Here is an 18,970-nt window from a genome sequence, read left to right as displayed (position 1 = left end):
CGCAACCCCTCAGAAGCCACGGAGGTACCTTGTCCGACAGGATGCTTCTTCCGTAGTAGCTCGATTGATCGGCCCAGGAAATTTTCAATTGCACGACGGCGAGCCATTATTCCCTCGACCCCGTGAGCTGAAGGTTGGTTCTACTGTATCGATGGGGGCTTTCGGCTGAGCGACAACTCCGTAGTAACAATGACTTGTCCATCACATACCCTAGAGTCGAGTAGAGTGCTTGGTCTTCCGTCCTTGGACGACTCTATGTACAAGAGTGGTGAGAGGAGGACCTCGAGTGAAAGACAACTCTTGCCGCAGTATAGCATTTTCATCAGGTTTTGCACCCACGAATAGGAACTTATAGACCAGATGGAGCCGCATGGATCTATCTGCATTTCAACTGCGCCAATGTTCTCTGCACATCCCAGAAGATAATGTTTAGACTCGAAGGTAACACTGGTTTATACCAATAAACTTGCCAAACGGGTGAAATATATCTCGCCAAGAGTCGGGTACAATCCCCCCGGCACAGTAACGACGTCGATGAAGTGATGAAGATGCATGTCTAAAATTTAGTACAGTGAGATATACTGCAATACTACATTATCAAGAATAACCATTGTATCTTCTTCCTGCCGGTTGTGATTCGTGCCCAGTGTCCACTATGCAGAATGATGATAAGACTATTAGGATATAGGCCTATACTCGCCATGCTTGATAACTCTAAACCCGCACCACCGCTCACAAGTACGCAACGCCTCAGGGGGTATTTATACGCCAGAAGAGACACAGTAAATCACCGCCAATCCCAATGCCCATTACCCATGCACCCACCCAATTCCATTACACCTCATCGCTCGTGAATGTCCACATAGGCTTTCGCCATCAGACCTTCTCGTTTTTCTGTACTGGAGGTTCGCGTGGTTTCAAGCCAAGTCGCTGCATGAATCTAATCCTGACCCGATTCCCATCACGTTCTTGCGACTCCTTTTCTAGCAGACGTCGCTCGAGCTCGGCGCTCTCGCTCTTGTCCTTTTCTGCCTCTTCGCGCTTTCTTGCCTGCTCGGGGTCCAGGAGTTTCTCCTTGCGATGCGTCATCTTCATCAGCGCCTCTTTGCCCTTCTTTCGAGTCTTGATATAAGTTTCGAGCCCAACGAGGACCGCGTAACTCTTCGAAATGCTGACATGGCTCATATCCACACCCTCGTCCTTAAGCGAGTGGACGAATGCCCGGAAGTTGGACGCAGGAGGTCGGTAGTGACCAGATAGAGGGGAGAGGCTGGAGAGCCGCCCATTCTTGATCTTGATCAGCCCGGCTGCGGAGATCCTCGAGCCTTGCAGGAACGAAGAATGCTGGAATGAACCGCTCGCCTTGATGCCGACGTACAGACGGAAGCTTGTGTCGGCTACAAATATCCACGTGTTCTTGCGAACAGACTTGCGCAAAAGCTTGTTGAAGATAGTAGCTGCTGAGACATGCTTAACCTTCTTGAGCCCCTTCGCATCGTCCAGCGTGGGTGTGGCATACTTTGCGGCCCTCGCTGCCTCTAATTCGGATTCAGATGCGTCTGAGTCTGAATCTGAATCCAAGCCATCTTGATCCTGGGAACGTGATTGCGAATGAGCCTCAACGGAGGGAGCGAATGCTGGTGTACTATCATTGACGGGAACAATGCCCTTGATACTGTCCTTCCACTCCTCCGTTGTGTCGATACGGATGCCGTTCTTGGCCCAGCACAGCCGCCCCTCAGAGTCTACTGTGACCAAATAGTGCTGCCTCTCCTCCCGGCTTAGGTACCGTACTTGTTCTCTCTCGAGCCGCTCTCTTGGGCACGTGTCGAGCTCCAGGTTCTTGCCCTCGCCATAATCAAGCCAGTAGAAGAAATTCTCGTTGGTGTCTGCTTTCTTCCACTCCTCATGGTATTGCCGGAGGTTCGAGCCATATCTGTGCTTCAGATCCACCATTTCGAGAAAATACTGCAAACCCATCATTTTGGCCTTCTTCCTCCGCTTCATGTTCATGGAATCTCTCCTTCTTCTGGCAGCCTCTCTTTGCTCCGGCGTCATTCCGGGGTCGTCGGCGAGTTCCTCCTCTGAGGACGACTCAGAGTCATCATCCGAGTGAGACGAGTCTTGGTCACCGCCCGCTCTCATTGCTATCGTTGCCGCTTTCTTCCACTTCAACCTTGCTGCAGATGTACTGGATCTTGGCCGCGCCCCATGACTATGGCCTTCCTCCTCTGCGCCGGCATTTGCAGGGCTGAGCAAGCTGTTGCCACGAGACCGGGGCGTGGTAAGCTGCTTCCACTGTGCGTCTCTAATCGCATGTGTCCACCTTGTGCCGGCGTCGATGCCCAGGCCCTTCATCTCCCGGCGCACGCGGTAGCCACGATAGCTGCGCTGAATCAGAGTGGCAGCCTTGGATTTGACGCTCTCGCGATCACCATCCGCACTTTCGGCCGCCATTGTCGTGTCGCTACTATCCGTCTGTGCATGGTCAACCGAAGCGTGAAGGTGGTGATCTCGTTGCGCGACAGCGAAATCATGCCTTGCCTCCATGAACTCGGAGGCGAGGTGTACGGATCGATCTTGGAGATGGCGGTTGCGTCGCCTGTGTTCTTTCTCCCGATCCTCCTGGACCTTGGCGAGGCGCACAAAGTCCGTATCGGACGGCGGCTGCAACGAATCCAAGTACTGTTGATGTGAACGAGGGGAACGTCGAGAAGCTGCGGTATCAACCGAGACCTTGGAGTCGCTCTCGGGCCTTGGCGACTGTGGTGGGGTTATAGGGAAGGGGAAGGGCCCTGACGGCGGTTGCGCGCGCGGGGCCTCAGCGGCCGTGGATAGCGTCGGCGTTGATGCATCTGCAGTCACCTCTCCGGCCGCCACTGTTGCGGAGGTTTCAACCATGGTGGCATCCGTCGAATGAATGCAGAGGAATTAGAGAGGACTGCTCCAGGGCAATAAGATATACAACTGTCCTTACGGTATCTGAAAGGCCGGAAATGTTGAAGACATGAGGAAATCGAGGATACGGCTTGGCAATGCCGAACGCGTATCCCGTACAGCCACACGTATTATTTCTGGCAACCACATGCTGCGCAGCTGGTCTAGGATCAAGCTTGGGGGCTTAGTGAGTTACACGCAGCAGCGGCGGCGGCAGCAGCACCAGGCGTGGGCGTCTTGTCGAGGGCTGAGCCGCTGCGGTTATGACGCAACCAACTGCTTTCAGTAACCGGCTTTACGGCATCCCCACCATCTTACATCTGCTGGTTAGTGAGACGGTGGTGGCCTGGGAAAAAGTGGGTGGCTCGGTGCCATGTGCCGTAGAACTTGGAACATAGTGAGAGACCACATGTGCCGGCACCCGGGTTGCATGCCTCACTTGGGAAATCCCATCAGTGACATGGAATAGAGGCTGGCTACTAAGAAGTAAAGTAGCCGGCCTGTTGCACTTGCGAGGGACCTATTTGTATACACCAATCCACTCTGCACCAGCTATACACCGTAGCCACTTAGCTTTGTTACAGTACTCAAACAGCAAAATGCCCCGAGGGCATGGGAGGCTAGACTCGCTTCTGCATTCAGATGGAAGGTAGCCCGATTGATTAAGTAAAGAACCGCTCACTTGGTAATCGAATAAAGCTAGAACCGACCTCCAACAGGTTATGAGTCTGGTGTCATGCTGCGTTCTCGTTTACGTAATAGGATTAACTAGGTAGGTATAGACTATATGTACACTAATGACCCAACATCTCAACACCACGCGATGCCTCAATTCCTTTCTTTTAATCGAGGACATACGCCGACGTTTCAGATCAGTTTCCCCTACATCACACCCTCTTTCGGTTTGGTACTCTCCAGTAATCCCGTCTGATTCAATGGCGCGGAGTCATCGTGGATATAGAGATGCATCACCTTTGGTCCGGGGTAATTCCTGATTGCGTGCAGCAGCCACCAGATGGCCGACAAAGCAACCACTCCAACCAAAATCACAGAGTTGTAGTTCATGGTTTCCACGTCCGTCGGGTACGCGTACGCTGTAGACACTAATTAGCTGACTCAACGCACGGGACTTCACGTGTGGAAACTCACGAAAGCAGTAGAATATATCGAAGAAAATAATGAACAAGACCGCAAGTCCGTTGACGACAAAACCAAGCTTGCCCAGGTGGAATGGGCCCGCGGGGAAATACCTCCTCCCCGTCACCATATTGGCCACGAAGGGGATAGCATATGACACTGTGGTCAGCACAATGAAAGACCCCGTCAGATTGATGAAGGCAGTTGAGCTTCCCAATGGAATGGCACCGAGTCCAGTGGCCACCACGGAGACGAACAATGTCGAGTAAACGGGGCAGCTCAGACCCTCGTTGACTTTGCCAAACAGAGGGGAGAAAGGGACAGCATTGTCCCGAGCCAACGCCCAGTAGATCCGGGAATTGGTCAGCACAGTCCCGATGCAGCAACAGAAAGTGCTGAGCAACAGTATGAACAACAAGCCAAAGGTCGCGCCGTCGCTTCCCGTCGCTTGCGCGTATATGGTTGCTAGCGGATAGTTGTTGCTGCTGCCTAACAACGCCTCTATGTCGGTGATGGCGTACCCGATGGCGATGGCGAAGATGAATGCATACAGGCCACCGAGGCCGATTTGCAGCCCGATGGCTTTCGGGAGGTCCTTCTTCGGCTGGGGAAGCTCTTCGGCCAGGTGGGTAATGGCATCAGGGGTTCCGACGGTGAAAGCGCCATTCAGTACGCCGGTCAAAAATGCAACGCCGCCCGCCCAGCCGGTGACGTTATTCTCGTCAAACGAATTCCAGACAAAGCTGTTGGACGAATGCTGCTTCGGCATGGCAGCTATCACGATGATCGTAATGATCCCGCCAATGATCACGAAAAACATGCCAGCATGTTGCGTATACGGCACCACCTTGTTGGCGAAAATCACGACCCCGGTTGAAATCCACAGAACGAGAATGTACGTGACGTAAACATGCCAGGCTTCGCCAACATAGTCTGCATGGTATGTCGCGTACATTTGAACCAAGATGTTGGACGAAATCTGCACCAAAGCCGCCAGATCAAACATCCATCCGTAAAAGTTGATCCATCCTGCGAAGAAACCGACCATGCGGCCCCAATTCGGTCCTGCGGCGATCGTCGCCCAGTGGTAAACACCTCCAGCAGTTGGCACAGAAGAAGCAAGCTGCCACATCCGTTAATTGTTTCCTGACGAAAAGGTGCCTCCCAATTCTCCTTTCTGGTTCTTGGGACCGGGCAACTCACCTCAGCTAAACTCAAGCCAATGAAGGAATAATAGAACACAGCGACTATAAGCCCATAGATAAGACCAGTAGGACCGCCGTTCGCTGCATGCAAAAGCATATTAGCATTGCCCTTGCAAAGACATGAAATCACGGCTTTGGCTATTTATCTTGGGATTTGCTTACCTATCGAGACAGATATCGAGGACCCCAAAGCCGCCCATGCGTTGTCGACGGTGAGCGCGATGCCCGCGAGCGCCCATAGGTTGTACTGGCGTTTTAGTTGGTCCCGATACCCAGCGGCGTTGATTACTACGCCACCCTCCACTGCTGCAATGGTCTCATCCTCGAGCCCTCCGAGTTCCGGCTTTTTTTCCCCCGCCGGAGAGACGTGAGCTGCCCCGTTCCCAATGTTGCTCATTTTGCAGGGAGGACCCCGAGAAGTGCCGCTAAAGGCCGAGTCCAAAGCCCAGTCACGCCGTCCCGCGTTTTCGGGCCAGTCCGCCGGGAAGACCCACCTAGATCGGAGGGAGGAGAGAGCCCGTTGAAGAGAGCTTGCTGCTACAAGTACAAAGACGAAACGATTCTATAATCTCCGAGTATAGTGATTTGAGGTTGAGGGACGGAGGACAGAATGGTTTCGTGGGTACTGCTCAGGGCGTCCCCGACGTGGGATGCTCTCCTATCTTATATCAACGCACAAGCACTGATACGCATGTTCATCAAAACAGCACATGATTCGTCAATCCACTCTGTGCATTCTGGACAGTATTGAGACATCAAGTACGCTATGTCCCTTAACATACCATGTCTGCACTGGCTCAACGGCCACAAGAGCCCAAGAAGCTTGACTGGATGTGCTCACATGCAGTCTTCGTCTACCAGACTTGGCGTCTAGGCACTTCTCCCAAGCCATGTCGCCTTGCTGTTTACACTGTTCATTCCACCATGCTGGATTTGGGTTTCTGTAACTGCTTGCTTCACGTTTGCTGCTTCTCGACGTGTACCTGGCACTTTGTCGCTTATCGACACCACCTTCGATGGTGGGGCTCAGGGCTCACACGATGTGCTGCTACCTATTGATGCATCCCAGGCACATATGCAGGTTGCTGCAGACAACTGATACGACCCCAACATTTCATTATATTACGTACATGACTTGACAGTGTAATGATAATTGACTGCCATCCACTCCAAATAGTAGAAATTAAAGACTGACTGGTTCGGTTACAGGATTCCGTCTGATGTCACCCTTATCACCGTGTTGCATGTTTGCAGGGTCGTAGATAAGCTTCTGGATCCTGAGTGGGAGTATGCGAACCTTGGGCCATCGGTAAAGTGTGGAACGTCCAGCCAGAACCGCCTCGCTCGCATGAAACACTCCGCCAGTCCGATCTTGCATGAATCATAGATGTGAACCCTATAGGGCTATACTAAGTGGTAATAGCAAGGCCTGGGGAAGGTTCGTCCCAACGCCATGGACACGCACATTATCGACGAGATGCAATTTGACCAAACGTCTTCCTGTATAAAATTAGACCCAAGTTACCGAACCAATAGTGTTGTACATCAATTTCGTTCCAGCTCAGGTGTGCGCAATGCTTAGCGAAGCCAATTGATTAGGAGTTCATTCATATCTTTACGCGTTTAGAACAAACGCCGACAAGTAGCTGTGAAAGGATCATCATACCCCCAGCCATAAGTTCATGCCACAACGCCTCAGTCAACCGCGCCGGATGCCCAGTAACCATTATTCTCCCGCTTTCCGTAACACCACATGCTCGATCGTTGCCCTCTATCAGTACATGAATGCACGCCCGTGACAAATGAAAAACGCTGATCAGTTACGAGTCCAATCCGAAATTACTATACATGCAGGAGCAGTTTCCCTGCGCCGCCCCCGATAAATCAAAGTCGCCAAGCGGCTGTCCCTTGGAATCTCTGCAATCCGGCACGCCATCGCCAGAGTTGGCAACTTGCGAGACCTCTACAGCGTACGGCCAGTTGCCGAAGGAGGTTGATGTCTGCGCGGTAGCCGAGGACCCATTTGCGCTGCTCGGGTACTCGGCCGCCTTCTTCGTCCAGATCGTGGCGCCCATGGTGGTGCCGTTGAAGTAGCACGTTGCGGCCGTGTTCGAGGCGTCCAGGGCAACGGCGGGGACGATGGCGAGATCTAGTGGGAAGCTGAAGGTCATGCGCTCCGTCGCCAGGCCGCGGTCGAGGAGGTCGACTGAGATGTTCGTGAACTGCGGGACGAATGGGTTCCGCGCGGCAGAGATCATGTAGGCGGCCTCGCCGACCTGTGTGATAGTCCAGTAGAACGTGGCGGACGATGCCGTTTTTGAGGCGCTGTAGGTCGTGTACGGATAGCAGCGAAATGTGTTCGCGTTCGATGTGCATGCCGTGCTGATGTTGGCAAGAGCTGTGTTGAAGGCATATGAGCCAGCTGGGAACACCACAGGAAACGATTCACTGCTCTCCGTAGTCGTCGGTGTACTGGTTAAGGTGTTAGGAACCGCCCTTTCGTCCAAGAACGCAGCCCGCGGCCAAAGACTTACCTCCTATTTCGTAGACCCAACGCAAGACCCAACGCCAATGCCAGAATGCATGCGATAATGACGATTGCCACGGCAGCAACGCGCCACCAGCCACCTCGCTTCGCGAGCCAAGCCGGCTTCTTATCCTTCACAGGTTTGTCGTGCAGACCTTCTTTGCCTTGCGGGCTCGAGGTGCTAGCCGTGGCTGGAGGCGTGTTGATGCTATACGCCGGAGGTGGTTCCCGAGGGAACGGCTGCATGAACTGTTCAGCAACCAGCTGCGATCGCCTTGGGGATTTCTCTGGCAGAGGCGGCGCCCCCGGGGTGTCGTTGTCATCCTCCTCAATGACCGGCATTTGCCATTGACTGTTCATACTCCTGGTTGATCTTTTGGTTGCTAGAGACATGGCGGACGGGAATCCCCCTGAGGGAGGGATGAATGCAGACTTGAATATCACTTGACGAGCGCGCCTGGGCCTTCTGCTCTCCGCAAAATCTGCGTCAGTGTCGTCCGAGGTCTATAAGCTCCCGAGATGCTCGCACTTTGCTCAGTGCGCTGCCGAGCGCAAAGACTTCGGGCACGACTCGTAACTCTTCGCTAGGGCCGTACTTCGCTTCCGACTGCATGACACGGCACCGTTACAGCCCGGACGCGGCCATCGATATGGTTCAGGGGCGGCGGCGCCTCTTAAATCTGGGTGTCGCGTGATGAACGCGACGTGACGGAGAGTTCTTGTATATCTAATATAAACAATGTCTAGAAGGGCATGAGGACTTGAGACACAAAATCATAAAAGTCGGGGACATCCATCCCAGCCGGGTGAGGTGCATCCCCTACTGTTAGCTTCCCAGCCTAATTCATGACGAAAGCAAAGAGACACATGCTCTCCCGACGACCTGGCGAAGGTCGCTAGAGCCTCGTCCAAGACCACCGAATTAGCACAATTGATCTGGCGATCATACTAAGAAAACACCCACCTAGCCCACTCTGAGCTAGCAGATGGAATTATCAGGGCCGGGCGCCCGCGTGGCGTCGATAGCATGCCACTATGGTGTGTGGTACAAGAACGCTATAGGCCAGAGAGACATTAGAAAAGCAGCGGAGCGCGCCAATGCCGGATCTAAGTAGCTGCGCTAGACCGGGGTGCGACTTAATTAACGCCTTAACCTCCCAAAAGTATCGGATATGACTCTGCGGGCAAGTGGACATACCATAGTAGTGGAGTATCTAAACCGGCAGATAATGTGCAAATCACATGTATGGTATTCAGACAGTCCAGGATATGCGATTTGCAATGGTATGAGTACAGGCTCCATGATCTAAATAGCTTGTGCTGGTAAATAACTACCGGCTCTCAGCCTCTACGAATTCCGCCGATTCGGTGGTATCCTGCCATTCGTCTTGTTGTGACTCTTCATCGGCGCCTTGTAGCGACTCCTGTTCGGGTTCTTGTTGCAGGTCCTGCTCGACATAGGGCGGAGGACTCAAGGATTCACCACCCTCGGTCCAAACCTGTGCCAGCTCTGATTCGATCTCTTCTCGTCGCTGCTTCCACTTCTCTACCTGGGATAGCCGCTCGCGCAGATCCTGGAGCTCCCGCTCTACCTGCATCTTCTCACGTTCTGTACCAATACGTTCAAACTCCCACTCGTCTCCTCTTTCGCCGAGACCTAGAACGAGGTTGAAAGTGTGGTATTTCTTCAGCGATGCTCGTGTAGATATGGTAATCAAAGCTGCAAGACGTCAGAACATGTTCGTGTCAATGTTGGATGAATAAACTTACTGATACCCCTTTCCTTGCACGTTTCGTACAACAGACCTTCAACATCACTTGACACTGCGCTTGTGCCCTCATCGATGATGGCATATTGAGGCTCGTGGTACAATAGACGGGCAAACCCGACTCTCTGTTTCTCGCCGCCGCTGAGGACATCCTTCCACTCCTTGCGCGTGTCCCATCCGCCCTCGCGATCAGGCAGGTACCCGAGGCGAGCGGCGTCAAGAACGGCTTTAAGGTCATGCTCGGTCTTCCGCTTGATACGCATGTCAAGCTCCCCGTCGGGATAGATGACTTGGTCTCGCAGTGTACCGATGCTGAGGTATGGGCGCTGTGGGAGGAACATGATCCCGTCTTCACCGACAGCCTTCGGTTTGCTCACGAGTCCTCGATAGACTGGCCACAAGCCTGCCAGAACCCTTGAAATTGCACTCTTCCCTACGCCATTTGGGCCGGAGATCAGCAAGTGCTCGCCTCTGCGAACGATCATACTGAGCGACTCGAGAAGCTCCTCACCCCCCTGTGGCCAAAGTCCAGGCGCGACGATAGGCACGTTTTCCAATCGGATTCCGTCAAAGCCTTTCTGGATAGTTCCCTGTACATCAGAGAGAGAGTAGAGCTCATTTCCGCTTGGGCGAGAAGCATACGCGTTAGCATGAACGCGGTGTAGGGTTGAGATCAGAGTGTAGACACGGCTGGTGTAGCCAGCCAACTCTGAGAGGTCCTTGATCGAATACATCATTCGACCTCCTGCATCGGCTAGCGATAGCATGAGGCGCTTGTTGGTGATGAACTCCTTCATGCGCCCACGTTCCCGGCCACCCTTCTCTCCATTGGCAGCCATCTCCATAGCACCTCCCAGACCACCCCAAGCAGGGAGAAAGACTGGGAGAGAGGAAAGAAGATAGCCGTAGGCACTCCAGCTGTACTTGAGGATGAAGTCTTCAAGGATATTATAGCGGATCTTGAGCATGTAAATGCTCTCCATCCAACTCTTCAGCGACTTGAACTCCCTATTCAAGAATGTCTTTTCCATATCGGCGCCACCATAGAACGCGACTTCCTCGGCGTTTGCGATCAAGCGAGCATGCAACGCACGGAAGTCTCCTTCTTTGCGCCCTTCGACAGCCTTGAGTTTGCCGAACGGCGGTGAAAGCTGACGTAGTATGCTCGCGGTGAGAAAGTAGTTGCTCAGCAGACCGGTCATGGCCAGCGGGCCGAGCGATTGGTAGAGCTGGTAGTTGAAAACGCAAATATCAACAAACGGCTTTCCCAAGGATGAGTACAGGTTGGCAGCCGAAGCGCAGAACAAGGTGAGGTCTTGGGTTATAAACTGGTCCGCGCCTTGACCAACGCCACCATCCAGGTTGGTCAGTTTGTAGTAGTTCAGGTTCTCATTCAAATAGAGGTCATGAATATATCGCGTCAGTCGGGTCCGGAATGCAATAGACACCTTTGATTCTAGGAACTTGATCATAGAGTTGGTGTATGAAGCAAACCCGCCGAGGCCGCACCACTAGATAAAAGAGTCAGTAAGAATGCATACGCGGGCTTCAGACCAGGACATACCTTGACGATGCCCCAGAGGAAGGCTTTGCCATTGCCAGCGACAAGATCGCGGACGATCTCACCGTCCAAGCGCGCAACCACAAGCGAGAGATATGTGCGAAGCATGAGGAACACGCCGTGGCTAACCAGCAGTCCGGCTTCCTTGCTGGTCCATCGCGGAATCATGATGCTCATCAGGCTGAGGAACTGATGCAAGAAGGCGAGATTCAGCCCCGGCTTGGTCTGGGCAGATGGGACGGTGCCATCTCCGAGACCTGAGACCTTGGGAGGGTTGAGAAAGAGCCGACGATGCGCCTCAAAGGTCAGAGGTCTGATGGGGTTGATGACGACCTTGGCGGTGCTGTCCTTGTAGGGGACGTATATCGTCCTCGACCCATCCTTGTTGAAGAGCCAGGAATTCGTGCGCACCAGCTTTCGTCCTTGCTCTTTCTCGGCGTGGCGCCTCTTCCACCACCTCCTGCTGCCCTCGGCTCCGAGGATGATGGTCGCGGCGAGGGCGAGGGTCGCGAGGATTCTGGTCTGGCGGGACGTCTTCTGGAGTCGGTCCTTGATCAGCTTCGTGTACTTGTCGATCAAGGCGACCAGCACGTCCTGGGAGGCCGAATGGCGCAACGTTGACTGTGCGGCCATCGTATCGCGGGGATGCAGGCGACGCTGGACTTATCCAGGAGCTACAGGCATGGCATTGCACTCGTCACGCTGAAAGGTGCTGCACACTGTCCGGTGGTGCGTAAGTTGAATATGTGTCTGGGCCGATCAAGCACGAGATGAGAGACAAGAGTCGCCCCGAATGGCGCGACGGCTTTGCTTCAGAGACACTTCACGTTCAATCCACGTGGGCTTGTGGTAGAATGCGCGGCAGGATTGGCCGGATTGTCCGACAGTTCGGCGTTGCTGCCAGCGTCATAGCAAGCCCGCAGGCATGTGATGGGGCACCTCACCCCCAAGACCCGAGGTTGGTGCCACGGCCTCCGGGCCTACCAAACCCAAATGGCGCTGGTCCCCATCAGCTGGGCCTGGGGCTTGGGCTTCCCCGGATTTTACCACCGCCACATCTGGGAGCTCTGACCAGCGTAGGTAGATGGGGAGCAGCGCGGAACGGGAGACAGACAAACCACCGACCAGAGATGCCATGGGCCGCATGGGGACGGGGCATGGGTGCTGGCTCTCTTCGTCCAGGGGCCCCAATCTGCCAATGTTCTCCCATTGAGGGCCCCCTGAACGCTCTGGTGGTCCCGGCGCGAATTAGGCCGGCCAAGACCTCGATGCATCGAGGGAAATTGGCTTTACAGCGTGCCATGTCAACTCCACTGTGACCCTGTGAGATGTTCTGGGCTCGGGGCTTCTTCGTCGCCGGGGCGTGACAGTGGTGATGAACAACGTGCTGGCACTGTCTATCTAATCACCAGCAACCTTACAGTAATGGGGTGGTCCTACACGTACGGTACACACTGGATCACAGCGGCAGAGAGCTGCTGGCTTTTCACGGGGACGACCTTGCATGCCAGCGATCAACTTGTCGCAATTTGGCTAATACACCACGGCAGATATAATGCGAACCGGTGCTCGCGGTACACAGTACAGTGCCCACGTAAGTTACATTCCATGCTCAATGTCCAAGCTCTGTAGAGCAGAGCCCAAAGTTGCTTCCCCACGTTTCTATTCTTAACCTGCAAGCTGTCGCTGATTGTGCCACCTGCGGCCTCCGAGTTCCAACACAGTCAGAAGCGCTGATGATGGTGGCCGGCCGCTGCAGATTCGTGCCTCAGTTCGTACCAAATTGGGCCCGAGGCCTGGCAAAAGCAGCAAGACGCTGAGCAGGACGGAACCCTGATTCGAGGGGGGTGCACTCGTCCAGCCGGAAGCCTCTCCCAGTGGTTCGGAGCCTCAAAGGGACGGTGTTCTGCCCCATGCGTGGGCTGGTCACCTTTCCCATGGGCGCCAACGCAGCCAATCAAGACTACAAGCTGCGAAAGCTGCACTCGACTTGATGGAATAGAGTGGGATACCTCCGGGACTTGTTGACCTTTCACAATGTTTCACCAGTTGTCTGCTCAAGTCTGCCATCATGCTCGGGCACTTGTAAGCGCTGGGGGCTTGCTCCCCGACTGTAGAGTCTTCTGGTTGCTGCAGCCAGGCTCCTCGAACTCGCGTAGGAACAGTATGCCGCCCTTTCATAGTGTGCAACCAGTACGGAGGCCAGACTCGCTACTGCATGGTAGCCCGCATCAAGCCACCAGAAGTGGCTCCCGTGGAAGCGTGGAAGAGGCACGGAAACGAAAGGGACTCGTGGCCTGGTCTTCGTGGTTGCAGGTGGCCGAGATACACCAAGTTCACAATTGTCAATGAAAGCCGTTGAGATGAATGAATCAACGATCAGCCGCCATGTACCATGTACTAATGATTTGAGGCTTCAATAGACTCCCATGGGTGAGCCAGCGCCGGGTCCAAATCTTTAGCGTACAAGCGTGCGAGGCGTAATAAGCTGGAGGTATCTGCGGCCAAGTACTGTCCTGTCCCCCGGGCTGTCAGACATGGACGTGTCGTAACGACTATATCTCCTCGCTAGAAGCTGGGCTGGCGCTCATGGCTGAAGTTCTGAACCCTCTCCCAAGTTACAGTCCATTTGATTGGGGGAAGTCATCTCTTGCAACAAGCAAGTCGACTGTCATTGACGATGATGATGATGACGACGATAATAATGATCAAGACAACCAGGTCAACTGCAACTCACAACACAAGTGACCCTTGGACAGGTCAAATGAGCGGATCCATCCAGAGCGGGCCAGCAAGACCAGGGGCACCTCGAAGTGGATGGTGGGACTGGCTTATGGGTCGCGACATGAGCGGGATGGGATCTGTTAGAGAACACGCGGGAGCCGGGCTGGGGCCACTAGCAGAATCTATTCGCCAGAGGTATCTGGTGCCAGATCAGCTCGGCCCATTGGCCCAAAAGTGGGCAAGCCGGAGCAGGCCAGGCTGGAAGTGGTGACCTCGAGGATTCCCCTTCTTCGGATGCGACCCGCCGTGAGGGCCCAGGAGCTGTTCGTTCGCGCGTCCATTCACTCGCTCATCTCCAGCAGAAGGAGGATAGCGACCTAATTACCTAGGCACTGACTAGCTATGTAGGTACAGGCACGACTAGATAATATTAGATGCTCACAGGCTCACGTCGCGCGCAGTCCCTATCCCGGCCGTCGCTAGCACCGCGACTCTGGTCCACCCCCCGTCGCCCGTCCAGGTTGCGCTGTTGAACCCCCGTTCCAACTTCCGTCTGGCTGCAGACCCAGAGACTCCAGAGCGCTCGCTGAAGGATTCCCCTGTCCGCCCTGTGTGTCCCGTGCTTTGGGCAGTTTCTGATGGGAAATCATCTCGCTTGCGCTCCCCGACTCTGCTCAAGTTCAGCCTCTGCTCCATAAGGTAGCGCAGCGCAGTTCATCCGAAGCTGCTCTCTGGCTACCGCATCTCACCTTTCGACTTCTCTTCTTCGTTGCACTTGATTGCAGGCGGCATAAGCACGCTCGCCCTTTCTCTTCTGATTCCACTTCATTTCTGTCGGGAGCGCGGTCCCCACCGGGCCTTGTCGAGTCCTTTGCTCCGTACCACATCACTGGTCCATTCCACGACCCCCGATCATCATTGCATCGAAGCGCTCCAGTTCCCTGATCTCCACTTCTGCTCCCGGATACGGTGATACCTCCTACCACCTTCACACATACACACACACACACACACTCAGCGCGACACACCACCGCGAGTCTCGCGCAGCCTGTCCGACGACGACGCCCGCCAGCTTCTTTCGCAAACTCTGTCTTAGATTTCAGCGATATCCCGTTTTCTGCATTCCACTGCCGACAGCGCCGATAACACGGCCCTTGACGGCCGCCAATTGTAGCCTCAGGGGGTTGGGCTGCCACTGAAGGCTGACCAGTACTGTGCAACCAAGGTGAGTAGCAGTCGAGATCTCGCCCCAAGTCACCATTTAGAGGAGCAGACATTCGCGGCCATTTTCCCTCCGCGTGTGCCAGCATTGTCACGGTTCACCTGGATGGCCGAAGGCTTTCCGCCTGGATGAGCTGCGCGCTTACCCTGCGACGCCTTGGATGCTTCGCTTCATCACATTCAATCCGAGGGTCCCTTAAAACATCAAAGGCTCGCCTTGAGCGCGCAAGCCCAATTTTCTTGACTTGATACATTCCGTAGAAATGAGTGGCTAATTCAACGTCTGCAGTGTTGTTACTGGCATCCAGCGTCCAAGAACCACGAATCTGAATCACCATCCCGAGCAATGTCAAGAGACATCGAAGAGAACATCCAGAGAGAGTCAAACACGACGCACGAACAGGAAATTTCCGCACCAGCGGAAGCACCCTCGACACAGAAAGGCCGGGGACTGCTTCATGTACCGTCGAGATCCTCATCTCAGAATATCCAGCCGTCGCCGACAACAACAGGGTTGAGCGGGGCCACAGCAAGGGAATCGAGAGAGAGCATCGGAGGTAATTCTAAAGATTCAAAAGGCAGCATGTTGGGACGTCGCAGGAACGGGAGTGCATCTAGCCACCACTCCGGAGCTGTTACAGGACCCACGAGCACGCCAGGTACCTCGCAGCCAAACTCTCCTGCGGGAGGCGCTCCGCGACGAAAGAAGGGCGGTTTGCTCTCGCTGCTTGGGTGCTGCGGTGTGCCCGACAACGCCAATGCATTGGAGGGCGGCGAAGAACCGCTGCCATCTCACAAGCTTGACAAGATCCCTCAGCGACAGTTGACTTCCAGCCGCCGGACTGCGACACCCTCCGATCAGACCAACGGCAGCAAAACTCAAGTCTCTGAGAAGGAGAAGGAATCTGTAGTGGCAGGCGACGCCGCCCAGGACGCCGCGAAGTCTTCAAAACGGGTCTCCGGCTCCACTGCGCAGGATCAGTCAACTATTGGCGATCGTGACAGCGAGTCAAAGCAAACGACTTTGGTCGGCGCCTCGGGGCCTAGCATCACGGTGAATCCTCCGCTGGCTGAAAACCATGAGGATGTTGACATGCCTGAGGCTCCAGCTCCTCCGAAGGATACCGATGGCGATGTAGACATGGTCGATGCGGATGCCACTGCGGAGCGAACCCAGCAGACCGCCGTAGGTGGTGACGAACAGTACCAAAAGCAGGTGCCGCCTCCACCGCCCGGCCCTGTACCAGCTGCGAATGCGCCTATTGCTGCAGAGGACAAGGCCACGGCGGTAGCTGAGCAGGTCCCCGAACAGAAGTGGCTGCTTCCGCCCGTGGAGCCTCACTTGAAGGGGAGGAAGTGTCTAGTGCTTGACTTGGATGAAACGCTGGTTCACTCCTCGTTCAAGGTAAGTCTCTGAGTTGCTATCCGCACGGGGCATAAGCTCACCATTCCAGATCTTGCACCAAGCCGACTTCACGATACCAGTCGAAATTGAAGGGAATTACCACAACGTCTATGTAATAAAACGACCAGGCGTTGACCAGTTTATGAAGCGAGTGGGAGAGCTCTATGAAGTGGTCGTCTTCACGGCCTCTGTCTCTAAGGTAAGAAGCCCGCCAAGGCCGTGACCCAGCTTTACAGTTTGACTAACAAGTCTCAGTACGGTGATCCCTTACTTGATCAGTTGGATATCCACAAAGTGGTACACCATCGACTGTTCCGGGAGAGTTGTTACAACCACCAGGGCAACTACGTCAAGGACCTGTCTCAAGTCGGTCGAGACCTGAAAGACACCATCATCATTGACAACTCGCCCACCTCGTACATATTCCACCCCCAGCATGCCGTGCCCATCAGCAGTTGGTTTTCGGACGCACACGACAACGAACTACTGGACCTCATTCCCGTCCTCGAGGATTTGGCCGGCTCCAGCGTTCGTGACGTCAGTTTGGTTCTCGACGTCACGCTTTGAGATGTCTTCTTTCATGCAGAGCCATTACGGATCAGATATCAGCCATCATAGCGAAGGCGTTTCGGCAGTGAGATTCGCTCTGTTATACATGTATAGTTTAATCATATATAATGAGCGTCACACGAGGGGTTTGCACACCCCTTTTTGACCATTCCTCCCCCGGTCTCCTGGCAAAATGTCACCGACCAGCCACTGCAACTTCCTGCAGGGAGGGCGTCAGCCTTTGCACGAGGTACTGGCATACGTCTTCAAAGACTGAAAGCGGGTGACAGGAAACCACGCAGGATCAGAGCTGACCGCTCAGCGGTGCTAGCCCAGATGCGGGTTACAGGACGACCAGATCAGGCCTCCAGTTGGACGGCGAGCCTGTTTTCTTAGAAGATGACCCTAGGGGGCGACACAAGTACTTTGGTTTCTTTTGTTATATTCTTTCTTTGCTTCGCTCTGTGCTGCATGCTACTCAATTACAACAAACCAGGACTGTTAGCAGGCTTTGGTATCGGGTAGGGTGATCAATGCAGCTGCGCAAGCACCGAACCGCACTTTCACGATTGATAGGATTGGGGGAGAAAGAAGCGGCGGCTTGTTGGCATATCCCACATTTTCAAAGACTGACTTGTCTGGAGAAAGGGGCGACAAATCAGGGAGGCGAAAAGAGGAAGGTCCACGACTGGGATAGGCGGGATTGCTGCACTCTCCCATATTTCACTGTACAGCGTTGAATTAGGATACCACAAGAAAATGAAGTGTTACTGGACCTCGCACGAAAGAATTTCCCCCTTGAGTGGTGGAGCAGTGTATTGGTATCCTGCTTATGATTATACATGTGTATGTGACAATTACGGAGTTGACATGCGTGGTTCATCGTGGTCAAAGTCATACCTGCAAGGTGTCAAAGTCCCAGCAGATGCTGTGCCTGTCAACGCTTCCGCGCAATGATATTGACATCGCCGAGCTCTCGAACTATCTTTTCCCAGTCTACGCTGACCTGCTCGATCCCTTCTCGACGCAAACTTGCAAGACAACTGTGATTGCCATCGTACGTCTCGTGGAAAGGACACCACACAGACCAGTGAATCTGGGCCACCCATAGCCCGGCTTCTTCCAGATCCGGGTCCGCAAGAAGCCGGAGCAGGGTCTGGAAGGGGGAAGTTGTGACCAGGCTATCGGCCTCCAGGCCTCTACCGTAGCTGGAGCGGCAGCTCGTGTTCGCCTTCAGCCCGGAAGACTGCGTCAGAATGCCTATTTCGAGGCTGCGCAGGCTGCCGCAGAGGATCATGTCGCTCACGATGGGCGCGATCACCTTCTCAAAGTCGCCGCTGAGACGGCGCAGCCGCAGCCGCAGGGCGCGGACGCGGCGGCGGGCGTCCAGGCCCTCGGGGCTGAAGAGCTGGCCCTCGGCCGTGATGTCGCTGAACATCCGCCTCGAGCCCAGGTTGACCAGGAAGCGGTTCCGCGCGTAGAAGATGGCCGACGCCTCCTGGTACATCTGCGTGCAGGCCAGGAACAGATCCAGCAGCGCGGCCGGCGGGCTCTCGGTGCTCGTCTCGGCCCGGGCGTGTACGGGGACATCCTGGGGCACCAGCACGAGCTGCTCCAGGATATCTGCCCGCAGCTCCGCGGGCAGGTCGAAGAAGCGGAAGCCACGTGGTTGCGGCATCGCGTGGAAGCCGAGTTTCAGTCTGTGGCGGGATATCTACCAGGCACTCTGGTCGTGCTAGACTCGACTCTGGACTTCTTCATTGGCGGAGGTCGTTCATGTCCGTTCCCTTACGACGAGCAGAGTAGTCACGCGAGGAACGTGCCTCATTGGAAGGGAACACTGCTCCTGGAGAGAGCGAGAGGACCGTAAATCGTATTGCTTTGTGACGGTGTTGACGTCTTGGTATGTCCTATTCCTATTCCTATTCCTATTGC

The 18,970-nt window shown here is 54.6% G+C and overlaps 6 protein-coding genes across 6 annotated transcripts; 1 reads left to right on the top strand and 5 right to left on the bottom strand.

The window, feature by feature from the left end:
* Window positions 1–876: 876 nt before the first annotated feature.
* Window positions 877–2,901, bottom strand: JN550_003979 (uncharacterized protein; the record flags this gene model as incomplete). The annotated part of the gene is made up of 1 exon (XM_049315442.1): window positions 877–2,901. One exon carries the CDS (start codon window positions 2,899–2,901, stop codon window positions 877–879), a length of 2,025 nt encoding a protein of 674 aa, XP_049174001.1.
* Window positions 2,902–3,819: 918 nt separating this feature from the next.
* Window positions 3,820–5,676, bottom strand: JN550_003978 (uncharacterized protein; the record flags this gene model as incomplete). Its single annotated transcript, XM_049315441.1, has 4 exons — window positions 3,820–4,031; window positions 4,087–5,197; window positions 5,278–5,360; window positions 5,442–5,676. The coding sequence occupies 4 exons, from the start codon at window positions 5,674–5,676 to the stop codon at window positions 3,820–3,822; spliced, it is 1,641 nt and encodes a 546-aa protein (XP_049174000.1).
* Window positions 5,677–7,099: 1,423 nt separating this feature from the next.
* On the bottom strand, window positions 7,100–8,199 carry JN550_003977 (uncharacterized protein; the record flags this gene model as incomplete). Its single annotated transcript, XM_049315440.1, has 2 exons — window positions 7,100–7,751; window positions 7,814–8,199. 2 exons carry the CDS (start codon window positions 8,197–8,199, stop codon window positions 7,100–7,102), a joined length of 1,038 nt encoding a protein of 345 aa, XP_049173999.1.
* A 938-nt stretch (window positions 8,200–9,137) lies between these two features.
* Window positions 9,138–11,769, bottom strand: JN550_003976 (uncharacterized protein; the record flags this gene model as incomplete). Its single annotated transcript, XM_049315439.1, has 3 exons — window positions 9,138–9,526; window positions 9,577–11,086; window positions 11,140–11,769. 3 exons carry the CDS (start codon window positions 11,767–11,769, stop codon window positions 9,138–9,140), a joined length of 2,529 nt encoding a protein of 842 aa, XP_049173998.1.
* A 3,658-nt stretch (window positions 11,770–15,427) lies between these two features.
* JN550_003975 (uncharacterized protein) lies at window positions 15,428–17,053 on the top strand (the record flags this gene model as incomplete). Its single annotated transcript, XM_049315438.1, has 3 exons — window positions 15,428–16,486; window positions 16,536–16,685; window positions 16,742–17,053. 3 exons carry the CDS (start codon window positions 15,428–15,430, stop codon window positions 17,051–17,053), a joined length of 1,521 nt encoding a protein of 506 aa, XP_049173997.1.
* A 919-nt stretch (window positions 17,054–17,972) lies between these two features.
* JN550_003974 (uncharacterized protein) lies at window positions 17,973–18,713 on the bottom strand (the record flags this gene model as incomplete). Its single annotated transcript, XM_049315437.1, has 1 exon — window positions 17,973–18,713. The coding sequence occupies one exon, from the start codon at window positions 18,711–18,713 to the stop codon at window positions 17,973–17,975; it is 741 nt and encodes a 246-aa protein (XP_049173996.1).
* Between the last annotated feature and the right edge of the window lie 257 nt (window positions 18,714–18,970).

The sequence above is a fragment of the Neoarthrinium moseri genome (assembly GCF_022829205.1).
Source record: "Neoarthrinium moseri strain CBS 164.80 chromosome Unknown scaffold10_Wmoseri_CBS_16480, whole genome shotgun sequence".
Lineage (NCBI taxonomy): Eukaryota > Fungi > Ascomycota > Sordariomycetes > Amphisphaeriales > Apiosporaceae > Neoarthrinium > Neoarthrinium moseri.
Note: the sequence above shows the minus strand (reverse complement) of the source record. Positions and strands in the feature narration are given on the sequence as shown.